Genomic DNA, 21,266 nt, shown 5'->3' with positions numbered 1-21,266 from the left:
AGTTCCACGGGAGGAAGGGGTCCGCCTGCGACCGGAAACTCAGTCCGCTGCCGCAGCAGGGTTCCGGTTGGGGACCGCAGGCTGAGGCTCCGCGGGCGAGTCTAGGGCTACCCCCGCCGCGGAGATGGGGGCGGTGGGCGCAGGGCTGGTGGACTGCCACTGCCACCTCTCTGACCCAGATTTCGACCACGTAAGCGAGGGCAAGGCCGGCTGGGTGGGTGGGAGCAGGGAGATCCCGTCCTCTTCCTTCAGATTTCCTTTGCTCTTAAGAAGACGGAGCCTCAATCACCAGGCGTGGTTGACTTAAGAAGACGGAGCCTCAAATCCACCCAGGCCGGTTTATGGCCGGTGTGACTTGCACCTGTCTCCCTATTTAACGGCAGTCGTACCGATTTTTCTTCCTGATCTGGAATAGTATAAGCCCTCTGTCTCCGCTTTAATTTGCTTTACCCGGTTACCGGAGTTCTTCCCCCTACCTCCGCTTGGCCAGGCTGAGAATCCACTTTCACCTAAACACGAGCTCGTGTTTGCTTCGAGGCCAACAGAAAGAACAACGCACGCACAAAATCAGACTTACCAAGTGTTTTACCCGCTACATTGGAAACTAGAGGCTTATAATAGAGAGGGAAAAGTGGGGTCCACTTGGGGGGGAGCGGAGACGGTGGGCCAGCCAAACAAGAAGATGGGTGTGTACGGTGGTGAGGAAAGTGGGCAGGTTGAATTTGGCACATTCATGCTGCCAAAATAGGGATGGAACCTGGAGAGACGCATGAAGCAAGACTAAAGAGGTTGTCAGGGGATGGGTGAGGTAGGTCAGCAGGAAGTTTGGATTTCATTAAAAGAACAATACGAATCTAGTAAAGGTTTTTCTTTCCTTTTTAAGAGAATGACAAGATCTGATATTCATTTAAAAACTATTTTGCTGATGTGCGGCAACCGGATAGAGGAGAGCAAGGGTGGAAGCTAGAAGACCACTTTGGAAACTTTTGCATTATCTAGACAAGAGATGGTGGTGGTTGCAGGGGAGTTTGAGAAAAGCAGATGGATTCCAGGTATATTTTAGAGATTGGATCTGTAGTACATGCTGGAGAAATGAATGTGGAGAGGGAAGGAAAGAGGGCAGTCGATGCTATCGGGAGGTTGGTGGTGCTGTTTACTGAGATGAGGGAAGACAGGCTGGGAGGGAAGGCAAAAGGAATAGGTTTGTTGGGAAGAAAACAGTTATGTTTGGTACATGTTGAAGCCTAATTCCGTCCAAGTGGAGTATATTATTCTCCATATAGTTATTCTTAAATATGAATCTTGGGTTTTGGAAAGAATAATAGGCTGCAAACAACAATTGGGGTCGTATTAGCATAATAATAGTATTTAAACCAGTGGATAAGATCACTTGAAGTGAGTAAAGAGAAAGGAGTGTACGGTCCTGAAATCAGAAAGAGGAGAGAGATCCAGTTAAGAAGACTTAAATAGCAGCCAGTAAGAGAGAGTGGTGTCTGCAGGAGAGTGGTGTTGCCGAAGCCAAGAGTGGAAAATATTTCAGGAAGGAAGGAGCGGACAAGTGAGGAGTTCCTAAATGCTGTTGAGGGCCAAAGTAAGAGAAGGACCGAGAAGTGTCCTTTACATTTGATAGTAACAGTTTCTGTTTTGATTGATGTAAAGGGAATAGATGCCGAGTTTTACTAAGAGAAGGAAATAGGAAACAGAAGGTGGGTCAGTGTAGGTTCTTCTCATTCCACCACACTATTCCTCGCCATCATTGTTGCCTCAACCACCCTGCTACAACACACAGCTGAAGAGCAGTTAATAACTGTGATCACTTCTGCTTATTTTAGGATCTGGATGATGTGTTGGAGAAAGCCAAGAAAGTAAGTCAATATCTATAATTGCTCTTTTCTTTTTGCTTTTGTTTTCCTTCTAATTTTAGATTAGAACATTTTGAATTTTAGATATGCTCTGTTGATGCTTCAGTAATAATGTTACATTTATTGTGTTTACTAGGTAACAGGTACTGACTAAGCCCTTTCTGTACATTATTTCATTGAGTATTTCATGACAACCTTCTGTGGAAGCTACTGTTTTTTAGCCCAGGGGTCCCCAACCTTGGGCTTCGGACTGGTAGCTGCCCACAAGCAAAGCTCACCTGAGCTCTGTGTCCGGACCCCACCCCTCCCCTGCCATCCACAGCCAGGTGGGAGAAGGTGGGGGGGGAGTGAAGCTCACCTGAGCTCTGCCTCTGGCCCCTCCCCATTTCACAATAAGGCCAGCAACACTCACCTCCCCTTCCAACCACACCCCACCCCCATCTTCTGCAAAACTGGTCCAATGGTGCCAATAGGTTGGAGACCGCTGTTGTAGCAAACCATTGCCCATTTTATAGATGAGGAAACTAAGGCCTAGAGACTGATATGTCCAAAGACACACAGCTAGTGAAATGATGCAAGCAAGAAAGTCCATTGAAAACACGACCCCCCAGCCATCATGCTTACCACTGAGATGGAACAGATTAGTCCGTCTGTCAGCTCTAAAATAAACATTATTCTGGAGATCTTGGAGACATTATTAAAGTTTTCTGAAACATTTTTGTTTGGGAAAAATACTAATTTTTAGAGGTGTTTATGAAACTCATTATAACTGGCATTTCATAATCTTTCCCAAAATTGTTAGTCAGAAGTGGCTGCTAGTACAATTTTATATACAGCCATTGTTCACTAGGACAGGTTAATCAGGAGTGTAGGCTTTGGAGTAATTCAGGCCTATTGATCTTGGGCAAGTTATTTGACTCCGTCTAAAATTCTGTCTCCTGATCACACAGTAGATTATAGCAAGGCCTACCTCATAAGGTTGTGTAGATTAATTGAGGTGATGTTTATGTCCAGTAAGTACTCAGTGATGGCTATTATGATTATACTAATGGAGTGTAGATGAGCAAAGAAAACTTTACATTTTTAAAAATTATATTGGATGTATATTGCTTGAAACTCTAACTGCTCTCTTCTTTGTCTCAGGCCAATGTTATGGCTCTTGTGGTGGTCGCTGAACATTCAGGAGAATTTGAAAAGATTATGCAGCTTTCAGAACGGTACTACCTCTCATTAAAAACTTAAAGAGTTGATAATAAAGATAAAGTTATGATACCGTGTTTATAATATGGAAGATTACCATTTTTAAGAAGAATGAGAAGGAAAATATAAATGTAGCCCTAAAAATTCTTTCCTCCTTATTCTTTAGAGTGACATTGTCTGCTAGTCTGATAGTCTGCTTTCTCAATTCATTTTACACTCTTAGGTACAGTGGTTTTGTCCTGCCCTGCTTGGGTGTTCATCCTGTTCAAGGACTTTCACCGCAAGACCAAAGGAGTGTCACGTTAAAGGTAACAGCCCCATAAAACAAAAACCTTAAAAAATGATGATCCCTTTGGCTCAGTAGTCCTTCTTTTCTAACTTAAAGTCTAAGACAGTAATCTAAACGAAGGAAATGCTACCTCCTTTCCCAAAGATGTTTGTTGCAGAATTATTTGTAATAGAAAAAAAGGAGAAACAGCCTAGCAGCCAAGAAATAAAAGAATAATTAGTTAGCTTGTGGAGTGTTAAATGTAATGCATTTGTGAAAAATGAGGATTATAAGGTTTACATAGCAACATGGAAAATGTTTACAGTATAATACAGAAAGGCAAGATGCAAACAGCTTATTTGCCGAGTTATAAAAATATACCCTATAAGGAAAAGACTACAAAGAAAAACACAGAAATGATAGTAGCTGTGATGATCTTGTAGAATTACAGGTGATTTGTGTTTACATTCTTTAAAATCATATTGTCATATTATTTGGCAAAAAGGTGGTAAAATACCCAAAGAAAGATACAAATTCATAAATGCAGTACTCTAAGGGAACAGACGAGTTCAGGTACACAGTATCTTCTTTGAATGTTGAACCATCCCCATAGGGGTGCCCTTGGTTTATTAAACTGCATGGCTTTCCCACCCTTTGTAAAAAAGATCCTACCACGAGATGTCACTGACTCACAGTAGCCAGTATGTCTTACATTCCAGACTTGTGGAGATGCACAGTTTCTATGGTGCCTTCTTACACAGTGAGACCAATAACCCCATTTTGAAGAAGTGAAGACTTTCTGTTATCTATAAATTAAGATACGAGGGCTGTCATTTTTTATAATAATGAATCTGTATTCTTACATTTGGACACCCCAGGTAGCTGTCATTATTTTGAAACAAAATTATTTTTAATTCACTTCAAGTAAAAAATACTTATTCTTTAGCTCTCCTGAGTTGTCGATGTGATAAAATAAGCTAAATTGCCAGAGTTACAACTTCCATAACATTGGGGATCATAGCAGAATGGCATTTGTTTCATTTATGTAGAGATTGACGAGTATAGTAATAGGCATTCATTCAGTTAGTCAGTTATGTGTTTGTTGAGCACCTACTGCCTTCCAAGCGCAGTAGAGTAGCATCTCTCTCAGGAATCTAGGTTCTGGACTGGGGCAGACAATGAACAGTTAGATACTCGAACAAGAAAACTTTAAGTAGCGCCGAGTGCTTTAAAGACAGTAAAACAATAAAGACAAGGGTTATGTGATAGGGATTGTGGGTGCCGGTGTTTAGATTGAGTGGTCAAGGGGGGCCTCTCTGAGGAGCTGGCCAAGCAGAGAGAGGGGTCAGGGTGTTGTAGGCAGAGGAAACAATGACCTAGGGTAAGAACAAGCTTAATGTGGTCAAGGAGGAGAAAGGAGGCTGATGGGACTAGAGGAAAGGGAAGTCCTACTGACAAGGTCAGCAGGATTTGACAGGGGTCATCTCAGACAGAGCCCTGTTTGATTTTACATCAGTGGGGGATGAGGACTGACAAAATGTGATTTGTGTTTTGAAAAGAACCCCTTCAGTATGGCGTTAAGACTGAATTTTGAAGAAGGTAAAAAATGAAGAAGGGAATATGGTGAGAAGGTTATTGCAACAGTGCATGTGAGAAATGCTGGTAGATTGGACCAGAGGCAGCAGTGGAGGTGAAGAGAGGTGGATGATTTGGCGTATTTTGGGCATGAATGTAGAACTTACAAAAGTAATTAACATATCAGTAATATACAGGAAGTTCTAGACTATCAAAGTAGGAATGAACTCATCAAATCTCAGGGTGGCCCTCTGGAAAAGACCGGAGATAAGCAGTTATTTCTACTTCAGTCCTCGTGTGTATTCCATACCATTGTTTTGTTCTCGCATAGCGATTAGACCGTGAGCCCCTAACAGGTGGGAGAAGGCTAGGGATGCAGTGAGCATCCGTTACCTTAGCTTGGTTTGCAAACTGACAATTGCCTAGCATCGCACAAATCTTTCAACATATTCCTGAATTAATTTATTCAATAAATATTATTACCAGGCAGGGGTCAGGTCCCAGGGATACTTTGGAGAACCACGATTCACTGGCCAACATCTACTGCCCCTACGTGCAGGTCAATTGCTCCCCGGTTGGCTCCTGCCCCTGCATGGACCACTGCACTCATTTCTGTTGCACATGTGACCCCTATTCTAGAGGATTCGAAGCCTAAACATATTCTTTAATAAAAAGTCTGTTGTAATTATTTAAAATCATTCAGCATAAACTTTCTTTCCTTTTCCCCTTTTGCCTTATTCTTTCTTTTCCTCCTTCCTTTTTTCTGTCTCCTCTGCTTTTAGCAGCATATTTTGAAGTCAGAGAGACCTGAGCTGCTGGCTTCTGTAATTTGTGGCCCTTAACTTTGCCAAGTCTCAATTTCCTCGTTTGTAAATCATGAATGATTATATAGTAGTGGTATTCCCAGTCATAGTGTGGGGAGATATAGGGTCTTTAAAAACCCCGTAGTAGAGCCATTAGCTGTTGTGGAACCCGTAACAGCTAATGGGTGTTGTATAGTGTTATATACTCTTAGCTCCTCATGACAGCGTGAATTCCTCTTCACTGATTTACTAGCATGTATTTCTGGGGTGTTCACTCACTCTCCCTCATCTTCTTTTCTGTCTCTCAAGGCATAATTGTAAAATCTCCTGTTCCTCTACCATCTGTTTTCCCTCCCCTTTAAAATTCTCCCTTGTTCTGATTATCCTTAGTAGAAGTACCTTGCGGTTAACATATCCTGTGACCAAAATCCTCAAAGTACTTTAAAAGAAGCAAGTTTTCCTTATACTTGTCTTTCTCTTGCCGTACAAGGGAAACCTCACAGGGCAGATTCTCTAAGTGAAATAGTAATGTCGTGGAAAATAATGGTACACGGTTACTTCAGTAGTTAACAAATAAGCATATATATGATAGTTAGTGTTTATATTGTTGAACCTTTAGGACAAAAATAGGCTGAACAGGATTATAAAGATAAGTCAGTAACAATTGTACAAAGGAAGTGTGGGGTCATCGCTGGTATAAACTCTTGAGCCATTAGTGCCCTAAGAGGAGAGCACAGCGTAATGTACTCCCCAAAACTCACTTCACAAGTTGCCCACCTGGTGGCTTTCTTCTCTCTTGCTCAGATGTTCTAGGAAATCAAAGCCGTCCTCCAAAATGCCAGGAAATGCTTCCTAAGCAGAAGGAAGTGTTTAAGTGTGAATCTTCGTAAACAGTTGTAGTCTTATGACCTGAATGGGGGTGGGATGTTACTACTCAAATTTCCAAATAGAAATGCTCAGCTTTATAGAAGAACTGCTGTTCCTAGTTCCTCAACTAGTGAAAGGAATAGAATGTATGTGAAGGGCCCAGCACAGTACAGCGCCCATCATGTAATATGTGTTTGTAAAATATCAGACTCCTTCTTTTAGTTTAACAAATATACTTTCTTTTTCTCCCAGGATTTGGATGTAGCTTTGCCCATTATTGAGAAATATAAGGATCAATTGTTGGCAATTGGAGAGGTAAACACCTATTAGCTGATCAAATGATATATGATCTGATTCGGACTTTGATATATGAAAGTAATCCTTACTTCAGTATTGGTGATTATAACCGATTTGGGTGATTATGTTCACCCCATTCAGCTGAATGATAATTTACCAGTACTTCCTCAACAAGCAGAAGAGCTTGGGATGACACAATAGAAAGCCTTACCACAGGCTTATGTTAATACTGTATTAGCATTTCTATATATTATGCTTTTTCTTTTGCTTAAATATCGGTCAGCTCTTTAGTAATTTCAAGTAGCACATATAAGAGGAAAAGCTAAGAAGGGGAATTGGTAAACATAGTTCGCCTCCTCTCACAATCACATCAGAAATACAACTAAACTACCGAATAACCATCATTCAGAACGTCCAGAAATAAGGCGGAATGGAAATCCTACAAGTATGGAATTAAAGAAGAAAGCGCAGTGAGACTGGTGAAAAGGGCAGCGAGGCGGGACTGGCTGGGCCCACACCCACATGTGGCAGTTAAAAATGGGGAGGGACATCTCGGGAGTCAAGGGTTCCCAGCCCCACACCAGGCTCCCCAGCCCAGGATTCCAGTGCCAGGAAGATAAGTCCCCGTAACTTCTGACTATAAAATCCAGCAGGGATTGAGGCTGTAAGAGAAACCACCGGATTCCCAGGCAGTCCCTCTTAAAGAGCTTACACACAGACTTGCTCAGACTCACTCCCTCTGAGCTCCAGGTTGTGAGAAGCAGATTAAAAGGCATCATGGCTTATGGGGAGCAGCTGAAGTGTCTGGCATCAGGGTGGCAGCTTTCTTCCATACAAAAGTGTTGGCAGAGGCCATTGTTCCTTTTCTGACCCCCCCCCCCCGACAGAGCTCCAGAGCTGGGAAGTGGGTGCCATATCTGAGTCTCCATCAACCTGGCTAACACTGTTTGCCCCAACATGGTGAAGCCCCGAGGCTCCTCCCCACCCCACCCAACTTTCAGGCCCCCCCCCCCAAGCTGTTTCCAGTGGCTTTTCCATAGAGATGGCTGGTCTTGGCTCATGCTTTAGATTTTCCTAAATCATCTCAAGCAAGCAGCATCTGGCCTCAGTGAGCCCCATACCTCTCGCTTCGTGGCCCTAGCCTGGCACTAGAAGCAGCCTTGGCTCACAGCTTGGCCTTGCCTGAGTGTATCTAAGCCCAGCACAAGTAACAGCCATCTGCAAATCGCTTTGTAGCTTATGCTGGGTGCCCCCAGGCAGAACACAGGCAGTGGCTGACCTTGGTCTGCACCTTTCAGGAAGCCCCAGAGCCTGTGCACCCAGTAGACAGCTACAGACCATGTTGGAGCACCAGCACCTAACCACCTGCACAAGCAAGACACTCGAGGCGGACTCATTGGGCACTAGAGCCCTGCTGAAGTAAATCCTCCTCTGTGGAGTAGGCCCCTGCACAACTAATCCTCCATGGTGATTGAAAGTTGGTGGTCAGTGGTCACAGCCAGGCATTACAGCTGACTGGCCTGGGTAAACCCCTCCCATTGACCTGCCAACAGTAATAACCAAAGCTCAACTAAAAGTGGAGGGTGTATATAGCCCACATAGTGGACGTACCTGAGTATACAGCTTGGGTGATAGGGGAGGCTGTGCCACTGGACCCTACAGGACACCTACTACATTAGGCCACCTTACCAAGCCAGGGAGTTATAACAGCTTCACCTAATACATAGAAGCAAACAGAGGGAGGCTGCCAAAATGGGGAGACAGAAATATGTCCCAAATGAAAGAGCAAAACAAAATTCCAGAAAAAGAACCGAGCACAATGGAGACAAGCAATCTTCTAGATTCAGAATTCAAAACACTGGTTATAAGGATGCTCAAGGAGCTCAGTGAGAATTTCAGCAATTAAAAAAAGGACATGGAAACCATAAAAAAAAAAAAAACAGAAGTGAAGGTTACGCTAATTGAAATAAGGAACAATTTACAGAGAACCAACAGTAGAGTGGATGAAGCCAAGAATCAGATTAGCAACTTGGAATATAAGAAAGCAAAAAACACCCAATTAGGAGGAGGAGTGTATAATGGGGTTAAATGGCAATGGGAAAAAACAATAAAAACTTAAAAAGTAAAAGTAATTAAAAAATATCCATTTAGAACAGCAAGAAGAAAAAAGAATTAAAAAAGTACAAGGATAATGTAAAGAGCCTCTAGACAACTTCAAGCATACCAACATTTGCATCATGGGAGTGCCGGAAGGAGAAGAGAGAGAAAGCAAGAAATTGAAAACCTGTATAAAAAATAATGACAGAAAACGTCTCCAGCTTGGTGAAGGGAATAGATATACAAGTCCAGGAAGTGCAGAGAGTCTCAAGATGAACAGAAACAGGCCCACACCAACACATCATAATTAAAATGCCAAAGGTTAAAAATTAAGAGAAATTTTTGAAAGCAGTTAGTTACCTACAAGGAGCTCCCATAAGACTGTTCGCTGATTTCTCAAACTTTGCAATCTAGAAGGGAATGGCAAAAAGTATTCAAAGTGATGAAAAGCAAGGACCTACAACCAAAAATATTCTACGCAGCAAAGCTATCATTTAGAATCAAAGGATATATAGAGCTTCCCGGACAAGAAAAGGCTAAAGGGGTTCATCACCACCAAACTAGAATTATATGAAATGTTAAAAGGTCTTCTTTAAGAAGAAGATCAGAAATATGAACAATAAAATGACAATAGATACATATCTATCAGTAATTGATTCTAAAAAAACAAACAAGCAGAACAGAAACAATCATCAGTACAGAGAACATTTTGGTGATTGTCAGATGGGAAGTGTGTTGGGTGGGTGGGTGAAAAAGATGATGGGATTAAGAAGTACAAATTCATTGTTAGAGAATAGTCATGGGGCTGTAAAGGACAGCATGGGGAATATAGTAGCCAAAGAATCTATTTGCGTGACCAATGGGCATGGACAGTGGTGTGGGGATTGCCTGGCGGGGGTGGATCGAGGGAGGCAAAGGGGGAAAAACGTGGACGACTGTAATAGCATAAACAATAAAATGTAACAAAAAAGTATTCTACACAAACATTTTAAATAGGGCAGAGTAAAATTAGAAAACACTTCTGTTAAACAATTAGCAGTTATAAAACATTATCACTTGGTAATACATTTCACGTCTAATTGAAGATAAAGATAAAAGATAAGAGTAACAGTTGAATCCAGAATATGGATTATAACAATGCCTGCCAAAATAGTATCCAGGAAAGCAGTCATTTATCATCTTCCCTTTCCAATGTGATGACCACATGCAGCACTTCAAATGTGACTGATCCAGACCAGGATGTGCTCTTTGAGTATAAAACACACAGAGGATTTCAGTGTTTTAGCACCCCAAAGACTTAATGTAAAATAACCCATTAAGTTACACATTGATAATGTGTTAAAATAACAATACACTACTATATAATAAGAATGATAACATTTTGGATGTATTGGATTAAATGCATTTAAAATTATTAAAATTAATATTACTGAAATTAATTCTACCTGTTTCTTGTCAGTGTTTTTAACGTGGCTACTAGAAGCTGTCAGTCATGTATGTGGCTTACATGTATGGCCCACATTATATTTTTCTCGCATACTGTCCAAGCACTGCTCCATCGCATGACTTTGGGGTCCAGTCAACCACAAGCAGTTCATTCTGTTTTCCTTTTCTGTTGTAGGTGGGACTTGATTTCTCCCCTAGATTTGCTGGCACAGACGAACAGAAGGAAGAACAAAGACAAGTCCTAATCAGACAGGTCCAACTGGCTAAAAGACTGAATTTGCCTTTGTAGGTTCATTAATCATCTTTCCACATGATCAGCTATAGAGCAAATTAAATAATGATTCTTTTGAAATGGAGCTCTCCATTTCTTTTTCTCTGAATTGCTTTAATAGAGCAAAGATAATGTTATCACACTAAGTACTTAAAAGGAATTTTTTTGTTAAACAGAAATGTTCACTCACGCTCAGCTGGAAGACCCACCATCAGCCTCTTAAATGAGCAAGGTATTTAGGTTCCTGAGACAAACATTGCTAATGCTTACGTTTGGTAATTCAAGTCCGTATCCTCATAGAAAAAGCCATGTTTTAATTTGATTTCTTAAATGGGAGGAAAAGGGGTAAGGGGGGAGGTGGAAATCATCTAAAATGATTTTGTAAGTTAGCCTACCATTTATAAGGTTTTCAGTGTGATTGCATGTGTCAGGCCAGGATAAAACATGAAAAATTGGATTAAGTAATTTATATTCCTGAAGTAGAAATAGATCTTATATGTATCATATTCCCAGACTTTTTCAAGTGCCATATACAATAAGAAATATATTTTGATATTAAATATAAATACCAAAAAAATACCATGTTTTGGTATTAAGACTTTATTTTGAGACTCAGTGTATTCACACAGAGAAAACTGACAAAATTGAAAGAACAGTATGTCTGTGTGTGTATAGGTGTGTGTACACGTGCATCTGCACCCACATATAAGCACACACTGGTCAGTCTTTTATTATTTTCTTTTTTTTAAAAAGATTTTATTTATTTATTTTAGAGAGATGGGGAAGGGAGGGAGAAAGAGGAGTGAAACATCAGTATATGGTTGCCTCTAGCACACCCCATACTGGGGATATGGCCTGCAACCCAGGCATGTGCCCTGACTGGGAATCAACCCGGCGATGGTTTCCTGTGCTCTATCCACTGAGCTACACCAGCCAGGCACACTGGTCAGTCTTGACCCACTAAATTGGTTACATAACTTACTTGTGGTTGTAACCCACTAAAGTCGCAACTGCTTTTTGAAAAAGCACATTAAGTAGTGAAGTAAATGTAACTGTTTGCATCTGGAAAGCACTGTATTTCTCAGTGATGGGTACCAAACCCTTTTGGAATCACCGAGAATGTGATTTTTATGGCGGCCGAGCAGCCACTCTTCAGGACCTGGAGGTGATTTTATGATGCGAACTCAGTGACTCGACCCGTGAGCCAGTGAGCTCCCACCTCTTCCTCCACTGGCCTTCTCACTAAGGGCTGCTTGGTGGCTGAAGAACCTCCTGTTAGGAACAGTAATTCAACAGCTCACAGACTCCTGGAAAATGTGTGATGATACAGGAAGATTAAATAATTGTTTACAAATTTGTATTGCAATTTTACTTAATAATTTTATCCCGAAGATTAAGAATTTACTGTATTTTCATTCTACTGTACACTTCTCCATCCTTTAGAAGTCATAGAACCTCAGCTTTGTATTGTGGGGACCACACTTCTGGTCTTTGTTGTTCAGCCTGATGAGTGGAAGACCCTCTCATGGAGGAAATACGTTGGGAGTCTGACTTATCTTTCGTTTTTGAGAGGTGCTGACAAGGTGCTGCTCCACGCGTTTGACGGCCGGCCCTCCGTAGCCATGGAAGGGGTGGAAGCCGGGTACTTTTTCTCGATCCCTCCCTCCGTCATACGGAGTGGGCAGGTAAATCCCTTCAGTAAACCTCATCTCACGCTTTGTGAAGTTCACTTTAAAACATGAGCTTTTATTACATACTTGTGAGATTATTCTAGTTGCATTACAAAAATTAATCTTGTTAATTAATAAAAAATTCTATTGACATAGGTCTCGGCCTTATGTCAATATCATACTATCGTGATTGCATTAGACTTACAGTAAATTTTTTAAACGATTTTATTTTATTTTTAGAGAGAGGAGAACGGAGGGAGGAAAAGAGGGAGAGAAACATCGATGGGTTTCCTCTCGTACACGCCCTGACAGGGGGCCAAACCGGGGACCCAGGCATGTGCCCCGACTAGGAATAAAATCAGTGACATTTTGCTTTGTGGGACAGTGTTCCAAACTGAGCCACACTGGTCAGGGCGATTTACAGTGAGTTTTGAAATCAGAGTAGTGTGAGAATCTAGCTCTTTTTTTTTGAGAGTATATTTATTAGTTGGGGACATTGAAACAAGGAAGGGCATCGGACAAAAGGAACCACAGAAAGCCAGTGCAGAGCTGCATGGGCTCTCTAGAAATGTGACAGGAGGGAAATGAGCCTAGTCAGGGCTCACTGAGAAAGCAGAATAAAGGGGGTCTTGGAGACAGGTGCAGGGGGTTAGCCTAGGATGAGCTGCCACTGCCCACTGCTCCCCTGGTTTCGAGTCTTGTGCAGTCTCTTAAAGTTTAGGAGATGCATGCGTGAGAGAGAAGATGGAAAAGGAACAGGCTTGGACATGGTCCCCAGAGGGCGAATACTCCCTCTGGGGAGTATTCATTTGAAAACGAATGTTTGTTTGAAATCATTTTAAACAATGTTTGTTTGTTTCAATCATTTGAAAACAAAACAAATGATTTTGTTTTCAAAATCTTTTTGGCTATTCCAAGTCCCTTGCCTTTCCATCTATATTAGAATCAGCTTGATTTCTACAAAAAAAAAAAAAAAAAAGCTGGCTGGTGTTTCTAAAGGGAGTACATTGAATCTGTGTATCAGTTTGGGGATGATTGATGTGAACATGCCAGATCTTTGATTTCTTTGGTCAGTATTTTATAACTTTCAGCATACAAATTCTGCATGTATTAGATTTATCCCTGTTTCTTATTTTTCATTCTATTTTACATAATGGTTTTAACATTTTAATCATCAATTATTCATTACTGGTATGTAGAATTAAAATTGATTTTTATATATTAAATTTTTATCAAGTAACCCTGCTGAATTATTCATTAGTGCTAGTAGAGTTTTTAGGTTTTTCAGGATTTTTTATGGATTTATTGACTAAAGATAAATTTGCCTTTTCTAATATTTGTACCCTTTATTTCTTTTTCTTGCCTTATTTCGCTGGAAATAGCTACTAGTAGAATGTTGGAGTAGTAAAAACAGACACCCTTGCCTTTTTCCTGATTGGGGGAAAATATTCATTCTTTTGCCATTAAGTATATACTATCAGGTATCATTAAATACACTGTAGGTATCCTATAGGGTTAAGAAAGTCCCTTTTCTTTTTAGTTTTCTGAGAGTTTTTATCAAAAATGGATGTTGGATTCTGTCAAATATTTTTTCTGCATCTACTGAGATGGTCATATAGTTCTTTTCTTGGCACGTAAATCATATTGATTGATTTTCTGATATTGAACCAGCCTGGCATTCCTAGGATAAAGTCTGCTTGATCATGATATATTTTCCTTTTTACAGTTTCTTAGGTTGAACCTTAGATTATTTGAAACCTTTCTTGTTTTCTAATATAGTCATACTATTAATGCAGTAGTTGCATTGGCACTAACTACTTATAGTTACAATCCACAAATTTTGGTATATGCCGTGTTTTCGCTTTCTTTCAGTTCAGAATGCTTCCTAATTTACCTTTTGATCTCCTCTTTGACCATAGTGATTATTTAAAGTATATTGTTTAGCCCTGACTGGCGTGGCTCAGTGTGGCTCAGTGGATTGAGCCCTGGCCTGTAAAGAATCGTCACCAGCTCAGTTTGTAGTCAGGGCACATGCCTGGGTTGCACGGCCAGGTCCGCAGTATGGGGGTGTGCAAGAGGCAACCACACATTGACGGTTCTTTTCCTCTCTCTCTCCCTTCCCCTCTGTCTAAAAAAATAAGTGAATAAAATCTTTTTTTAAAGTGTATTGTTTAATTTCCAAATATTTAGTAATTTTTCTGTTATCTTTCCATTACAGATTTTTACTTTAATTCTGCTGTGTTTAGGAAGCATACATTGTATGATCCTAAGTCTTTTAAATTGGTTGAGGTTTGTGGCATGGCCCCGAATATGGCGTGTCCTGGCGAAGAGAACACGCATACTTAATGAGAACCTGCATCCGCCTCCTGTAGGGCGGAGAGTTCTGGGGTGTCCGTTGGTAGTCGCCCAAGATCAGTTTTCTTTTTCCTACTTTCATACTTTGTGGGAAAACTTATTTAGTAGTAATCTTTAGCTGTGGCATGTTTCTTTTTTAAAACTAAAATTCTACCTTTTCTAATTTTAAAGATGATATTTGTACATTATAGAACATTGAGTCGCTTCCGAAAAGAACAGATTTTAAGTCAGTCCAGATGCTGTCACTCAGGCAGCCATTACTAACGTTGGTCCACCTAAAATAAGATCGTCTTATTCTTTTTGTTTTGAGTTAGCTTCACAGGTATCTGTTTGTGTCACTAAATGTGGGCTTATGTCATCTTTAAAATGACCTCATAATATTTCATGATATGGGCGTACCATAATGTATGTAAGCATCACCTTGAGTCAGCAATTTTCAGCAGGTGAACTGCAAGGATTTTGGAGACATGCAGTCCCTGACTATTTAGTCAGGGGCATGAACTTAGACTGTCAAATAAAAAAATGACAGCAGCCAACACAACAGCTATCTGGTAGGACTGAGTCAAACTTATACCTATGTTTTTGCCATACCAGCAAAAAATATATTTTTTGGTGTGCCACAGAATCTTAGTAATTAGTTTATGTGTGCCATGAGATGAGAAAAGGTGGAAAATCTCTGCCTTAAGTAAAGGTTATCTTGTTTCTCATTTTTCGCTGTTAGAAGCAGTACTTCAGTGAGTGCCTTTTACACCCATGGTCCATATGCACGCGTCCATACACAGGCTTGTGCAGTAATTCCTGTAAATGGAATCACTCAGGAGAGGGTGTACATTCTTCAGTGTTTGTTAAATTGTTACATTTTCTTAAAGAAGTTTATACCAGTTTAACTTTTACCTGCCAACAGGGCATGAGTGTACCTATTTCCGTGCTTTTGAAACTTTAATCTTAAAACGATTTGATATAACAACATTCTACTCTGCATCATGTGTCTCATTTTTTACTACTTTTTAAAGATTTTATTTATTTATCTTTAGAGGGGAAGGGAAGGAGAGAGGGAGAGAAATATCAATGTATGGTTGCCTCTTGTGTGTCCCCAGCTGGGAACTGACCTGCAACCCAGGCATGTGTCCTGACTGGGAATTGAACCACAATCCTCTGGTTCTCAGGCCTGCGCTCAATCCACAGAGCTACACCAGCCAGGGCTCATTTTTTACTTTAAAAGTTCAGTGGCAACAAAAGAATTATGTTCTCGGTATAAAACTTTTTGAGTTAATTGCAATCCTTATAGTCCAGAGAAAAAACTATAAATAAGAAAATAAAACCATCTGCCATGCAATCAAAAATGTGGACATGAACTTCGGGCTTAATAAAGCCTTGAGTGACTTCAGGTGACCAGGAGAAGGGAACGCTGAGTGTGGCGGAGAGACAGCACAAGTCCCCTCCGCAGACCTTTCAGTGGACTGGCGGTGCCAGCACTTGGCGTCCCTGCAGAGCGTGCTGCTGGGGACCACTCCTCGGGTCTCTGGAGTCTGGGCAGTTTTTGGCCATGAATGTTTCTGTTTAAATCTATTTGTAATAGAATGCTGAGAACATAGGGAGCAGTTATTAATTGAATATTAAAGTATGAATTTTTAAAGTTTTTATAGAAGGCATTGGCACGTGGGTTCAGTGTTCCTTTTGTTATCTTTATTAATCGTGCTTTACACTTACTAGTTTTCTCTTTTCTCCAAGAAGCAGAAACTTGTGAGACAATTGCCTTTAACCTCAATTTGCTTGGAAACAGATTCACCTGCACTAGGGCCAGAAAAACAGGTAAGTGATTGTCTGGTTTCTACATTATTTAGATTGTACCTTTCATTTGAACTATTTTTGATTTAGCTGTGTTTCTTGTTACAGTGTAACTACAATGGAATCCTTTTTTAATGCTACGTTGGGAGGTTATATTAATTTCAGAATATTAGAAGAATTCATTAATTCTAAATATTAATGTTGTGCCCCAAAGAATATTATTTTATTATATAATAATGAGAGTCAGACCAGTACAGCAAAAATCTTGGTGTTGAGAGTCAGAAAGGCCTGGATTCAAATCCTGTCTCTGCTACCCTCTAGCTGTGTGACTCTGGACAAGTTAATCTCTCTCAAACTTTCTTTATTTATAAAATGTGGGCAAAATAATAGTAAAATACTTTAAAGTATCATCGTGAGAATTAAATGGAGTAATGTATATGAAAGTGCCTGGTATATATAAAGAGGCTCAATAAATGTTTATTTTTGTTCTTTTAATTAGCATGTTATAATGAGGCTCTATTTCTCCCAATACAAATATTAATATGTAGTCATAGATTCATTTATGTGATATTTGTTGTACTCTTGTTATTATAGGCCACAAAGCGTTACATTTTAAATATTGCTAGTATTTTAAATTATACTTTTCTCAAAGGAAGCTGCAGTATCTGCCCCGTTGGTGGTAGACGGCACCCGTTTCTGCCTGTTCCACTGTGCGGTTCACTGGCGGCCCCGCCTGCCCGTCAGATCTGTCTCCAAGCCTGTGGGACTCAGAGGTCTGGGAGCAGTAGCGAGGCGACTGCTAATAAACCACGACCGTCTGGGCTTGTGGTGTGACGTTTGCTCACGAGTGTCCGATTAGTTACACGTTCTCATAAGTCAGCTCCTTCGAGAACATAGAAGGGTCATGGCTCCTGTTTGTTTGTTTGTTCAGGTGCAGGACAGAATGGTACAGAGTTGTCTTCCTGACTGGCATAAAATGGAAGGAAAAGGACCCAGTGTTTTTTCTTTAAACAGAAATGAATTTCAAGTTCAGTTGTAACTCAGTTTTGTATTTATATTGAGTTGATGTGATAAAAATTGTGAGTTTCGGGCGTAATGCCTTGCACATAGTGCTCAGAACATCTATTGAGTAAGTAAATTTTTAACTGAATATGCTTTTTGTTAAGTAAATGTGTTTATTCTGAAAATTAGAAAGCACATAAAACCATAAACTAGAAAACAGAACCGTCTACCCCTGGAAGGTTACCGCTAAGTGTAGTGGCTAAGAACATAAATTCTGGTGTCAGATTGCACAGGTTCAAGCCTCAGCCGGGCTCCTTACCAGCTTTTCAGGATCCTTTCTTACCGGTAAAAAGGGATGCTAATAATAATAGTACCAACTCCCAGAGTAGTTTTGAGGATTAACTGAGAAATTTCACAAAAAGCTTAGAACACAGCCTCTCCCACAGTATGCACTAAATAAAAGCAAGTAGGTATATCCTCCCAGACTTTTTATATTCACATAGATACACATAAGTATTTTTCATAAATACAAGATTGGCCTGAACACATCATTTCATAACTTGGTTTTATGTGTTTTAGAGAGAGAGAAACATCAGTGTGAGAGAGAACATCAGTTGGTTGCCTCCTGTACGTCTTCTGACTGGGGATCGAACCCACAACCTTTTGGTGTATGGGACAGTGTTCCAACCAACTGAGCCACCTGCCCAGGGCTGGCAGTTCTTGAATCAAACTGTGATCCATCACCTATGAGGTGAAGAGGCCAAGCAGCAGAGCACTGGCCTTTACAAGCACTCAGTTAAGCAGCAGAACAAAGGACAGCTAATCACATCAGTCATGCAGGCACGAAGTGTCCACTGTTTGCAGACCGCGAGATGCTGGGACCTCAACTGTTAATACCCCAGGGCTCTGTTCAGGAGCAACACACGCTCACAGTCAGCGTTACTGCTGTAGCTTTTAAGTTCGGCCTTTCTCCCCAGCCTCACTGCCCTCCTCCACCCCCCACTCATCCCCCAACAGTAAAAAGAGCTCAGCGGTTACTTTTACCAACTCATTTTCTTCTGTTTTCTCTACAGTCTTCAAGGCTCACTTCTCTCGACAGTCATGTTTGATTTAGTGTCTGCTGTGTTCTGTTTCAGGTACGGAATGAACCCCAAAACATTGCCATTTCAGCAGCGTATGTTGCCCAGGTGAAAGGAATCTCAGTGGAAGAAGTGATGGAAGCGACCACGCAGAACGCACTGAGACTGTTTCCCAAGCTTCGGCACCTGCTCCACAAATAGCTTCAAAACCAAATCAACTGCAGGGGGCAGCATGCGAGAAAAAGAAGGGTCCTGTTAAGAGTCTGAACTGACGGCCTGGAGAACTCACTGCACTGGGATGGGGAAGGGTGCAGTTTGAGAGAACTGGTTCTCCTGGAAGTAAAACAGGGCTTGGATCCTGAAACCCTGGTTCTAATTCTACTTTGTGCTGCCTTTCAATTAACGGAGTCCTGGCAGCAGATTGGGACACACCACCCTGCTTCTTACCTTGCCCTGTTAAGTAGAACCACCACGTGGGTTGTCACCACTTCCTCTGGCAAGGGTGGCTCCCCAGGTAAGAAGTAGGCGCCCCTGTGAAGGCGTGGGCCGGGCCCGAGTTTCACCCTCACCCCCGTCTCATTTCCCCTGGGACCTGTCTAGTGGGAGGGGAGCTTCTAGTTCCTTACACCATCAGAAATCTCCCCTTCTGGATTTGTAAAACCCTTACACCGTCAGAAATCTCCCCTTCTGGATTTGTAAAACCGGACTTTCAGACTTTGAATTATGTCTTCCTAAGAGAAAAATGTACCAGGTTTTATAGTGATCTTAGATTTTTGACTTAGGAGGCCAGTGTTTATATAATCACTGTTAAATACCAAACCCAAAAGTTTAGTCAATAAACTGACTTTGTTTCAGTCTGAGTTTTGTCACATGTTTAAATGTGAACAGCTTCATTAAACAGGTACTTGGTGGTCTTATATTGTTACATAACAGTAAAAATGTAACAGGAAAATGTTAGATTTTAAAGTTTTTTGTTGTTTGTTTTTTTAAAGATCTGAAACACCCAATCCTTTTAAAAATATATTTTTATTTATTCATTTACTTATTTTTAGAGAGAGGGGAGAGAAACACTGATATGTGGTTGCCTCTCATGTGTCCCCCACTGGGGACCTGGCCTGCAACCCAGGCATGTGCCCTGACTGGGAATCAAACTGGCGACCCTTTGCCTCACAGTCCTGTGCTCAATCCACTGAGCTCTACCAGCCAGGGCTATATTTTTAAGTTTTAAAAAGCTTAGGTATAAAAAGAGTTCTGTGGATGGATGGTGGTTATGCTAACAAAACAGTGTGAATGTACTTAAAGCCATTGAACTATACACTTAAAAATTAAACAGCAAATGCTGGGGAAAAGTACCTATCATGGAAAAAATGAACTTCCTAAGAAGCAAAGTGATTTTGTGTAATCTTCAATATTTTGACATTTATGGAGGAATCCAAACTCGTTCTAGGGCTGATTGTCTTCACTAAGGAGCTGGGCAGGTGCTTTTCTCACCTGCCCGCCGCGCCACGACCCTGCATTTGCCGGGGTCACGTTAAAACCGGACTCCTGAGCTCGCTTCCAGCTCTTCGTTGCTCTTTCCTACTTCCTACCCTCTGCCCGAGTTCACTTTGTCAGGCTTTCCCCTTTAAATCCTTTCTGATCCACCTGAAATGACTCCCCCTTACCTGATCACTCTAGCCAGATGTGATCCCTGCCTCTAAATTGTAGACATTTTTTCATTTACTCATCAACTTATTTGTTTCCTTTCTTACACAAACAGTTACTGAGCCCCTCTCGTCTAGGCTGCAAACTACAGAGAGGAGTAAGATACCACAGTTTAGTAAGGAAGGTGGACAAGTGACAAATAAGTGCAAAGCAATGTCAGAAATACCTCGATGAAGGAGAAAGTGCTATAAACCCAGTCTGACGGCACTGAACACATACTCCTTTTCAGTAGCTTTACCTTGTGTGTGTGTTTTACCTTCAGAGATTGCAAACCTTTTGAGAACATGCCTTTTTTGGGGGGTAAGTTTTTATTTTATTTATTTATTTTTAGAGAGAAGGGAAGAAAGGGAGAGAAATATCAATGTGTGATTGCTCTCATGTGGCCCCCACTGGGGACCTGGCTGACAACCCAGGCCTTTGCCCTGACTGGGAATTGAACTGGTGACTGTTTGGGTTGCAGCCCATGCTCAAGCCACTGAGTTACACCAGCCAGGGCAAGAACATGCCTTTTTTTGTTGTCTTTGCATGGCCTGATACAAGGTTTGTGATATCATATGCTCTCACATGTTCTTCAAATAAGGGAATGGAAGCTGTAGGTTCAACTGACTGCAGCTGAGAAGTCAAATATTTAATTTTTCCATCTTTTCTTTGAAATGGATATTGGCTATTGGCTATTATATACCTTTTTGGTACATGTTTTGCTTCTCTAGCCTACAAATATATTAAAAACTATTCAAAGACTTCCTAATGTTAAACATTCTGAAAAATAGAAATAAACTCTTTTCATCTGAAAAAACAAATCTTTTTTCATTCTAGAGGAATTTGCTTCCCCAGCTGAAAAGCATCCTCCCCCCCCAGATGTGGTGACTTCACTAAAAGGAAATATTTCTTATTCTGACTCTTGCCTTTTTTTATTCTAGCAAGAATCAAATGAAATTGTATTCTTCTTTAAAAAAAAAGAAAAGAAAAATATCAGCTCTTT

General features: G+C 40.9%; 1 protein-coding gene across 6 annotated transcripts; it reads left to right on the top strand.

Moving 5' to 3' along the window:
• The first annotated feature begins 56 nt into the window (after positions 1-56).
• TATDN3 (TatD DNase domain containing 3) lies at positions 57-19,440 on the top strand. 6 transcript variants are annotated; one of them, XM_037164324.2, is made up of 10 exons: positions 57-190; positions 1,833-1,865; positions 3,006-3,079; positions 3,286-3,370; positions 6,828-6,890; positions 10,591-10,700; positions 10,863-10,918; positions 12,259-12,371; positions 16,446-16,523; positions 18,638-19,440. In XM_037164324.2, the coding sequence occupies exons 1-10, from the start codon at positions 125-127 to the stop codon at positions 18,779-18,781; spliced, it is 822 nt and encodes a 273-aa protein (XP_037020219.2). In that variant the 5' UTR covers positions 57-124; the 3' UTR covers positions 18,782-19,440. The 6 variants fall into 6 exon arrangements, with proteins under 6 accessions (XP_037020219.2, XP_037020217.2, XP_053514483.1 ...); XM_037164322.2 differs by having other exon boundaries at positions 16,443-16,523; XM_053658508.1 differs by lacking the exon at positions 6,828-6,890 and having other exon boundaries at positions 16,443-16,523.
• The last annotated feature ends 1,826 nt before the right edge of the window (positions 19,441-21,266 follow it).

Source organism: Artibeus jamaicensis, unplaced genomic scaffold (genome assembly GCF_021234435.1).
Source record: "Artibeus jamaicensis isolate MK-2021 breed Jamaican fruit bat unplaced genomic scaffold, CSHL_Jam_final contig_2170, whole genome shotgun sequence".
NCBI classification, from domain to species: domain Eukaryota; kingdom Metazoa; phylum Chordata; class Mammalia; order Chiroptera; family Phyllostomidae; genus Artibeus; species Artibeus jamaicensis.
This window is presented reverse-complemented; position numbering and strand designations above follow the sequence as displayed.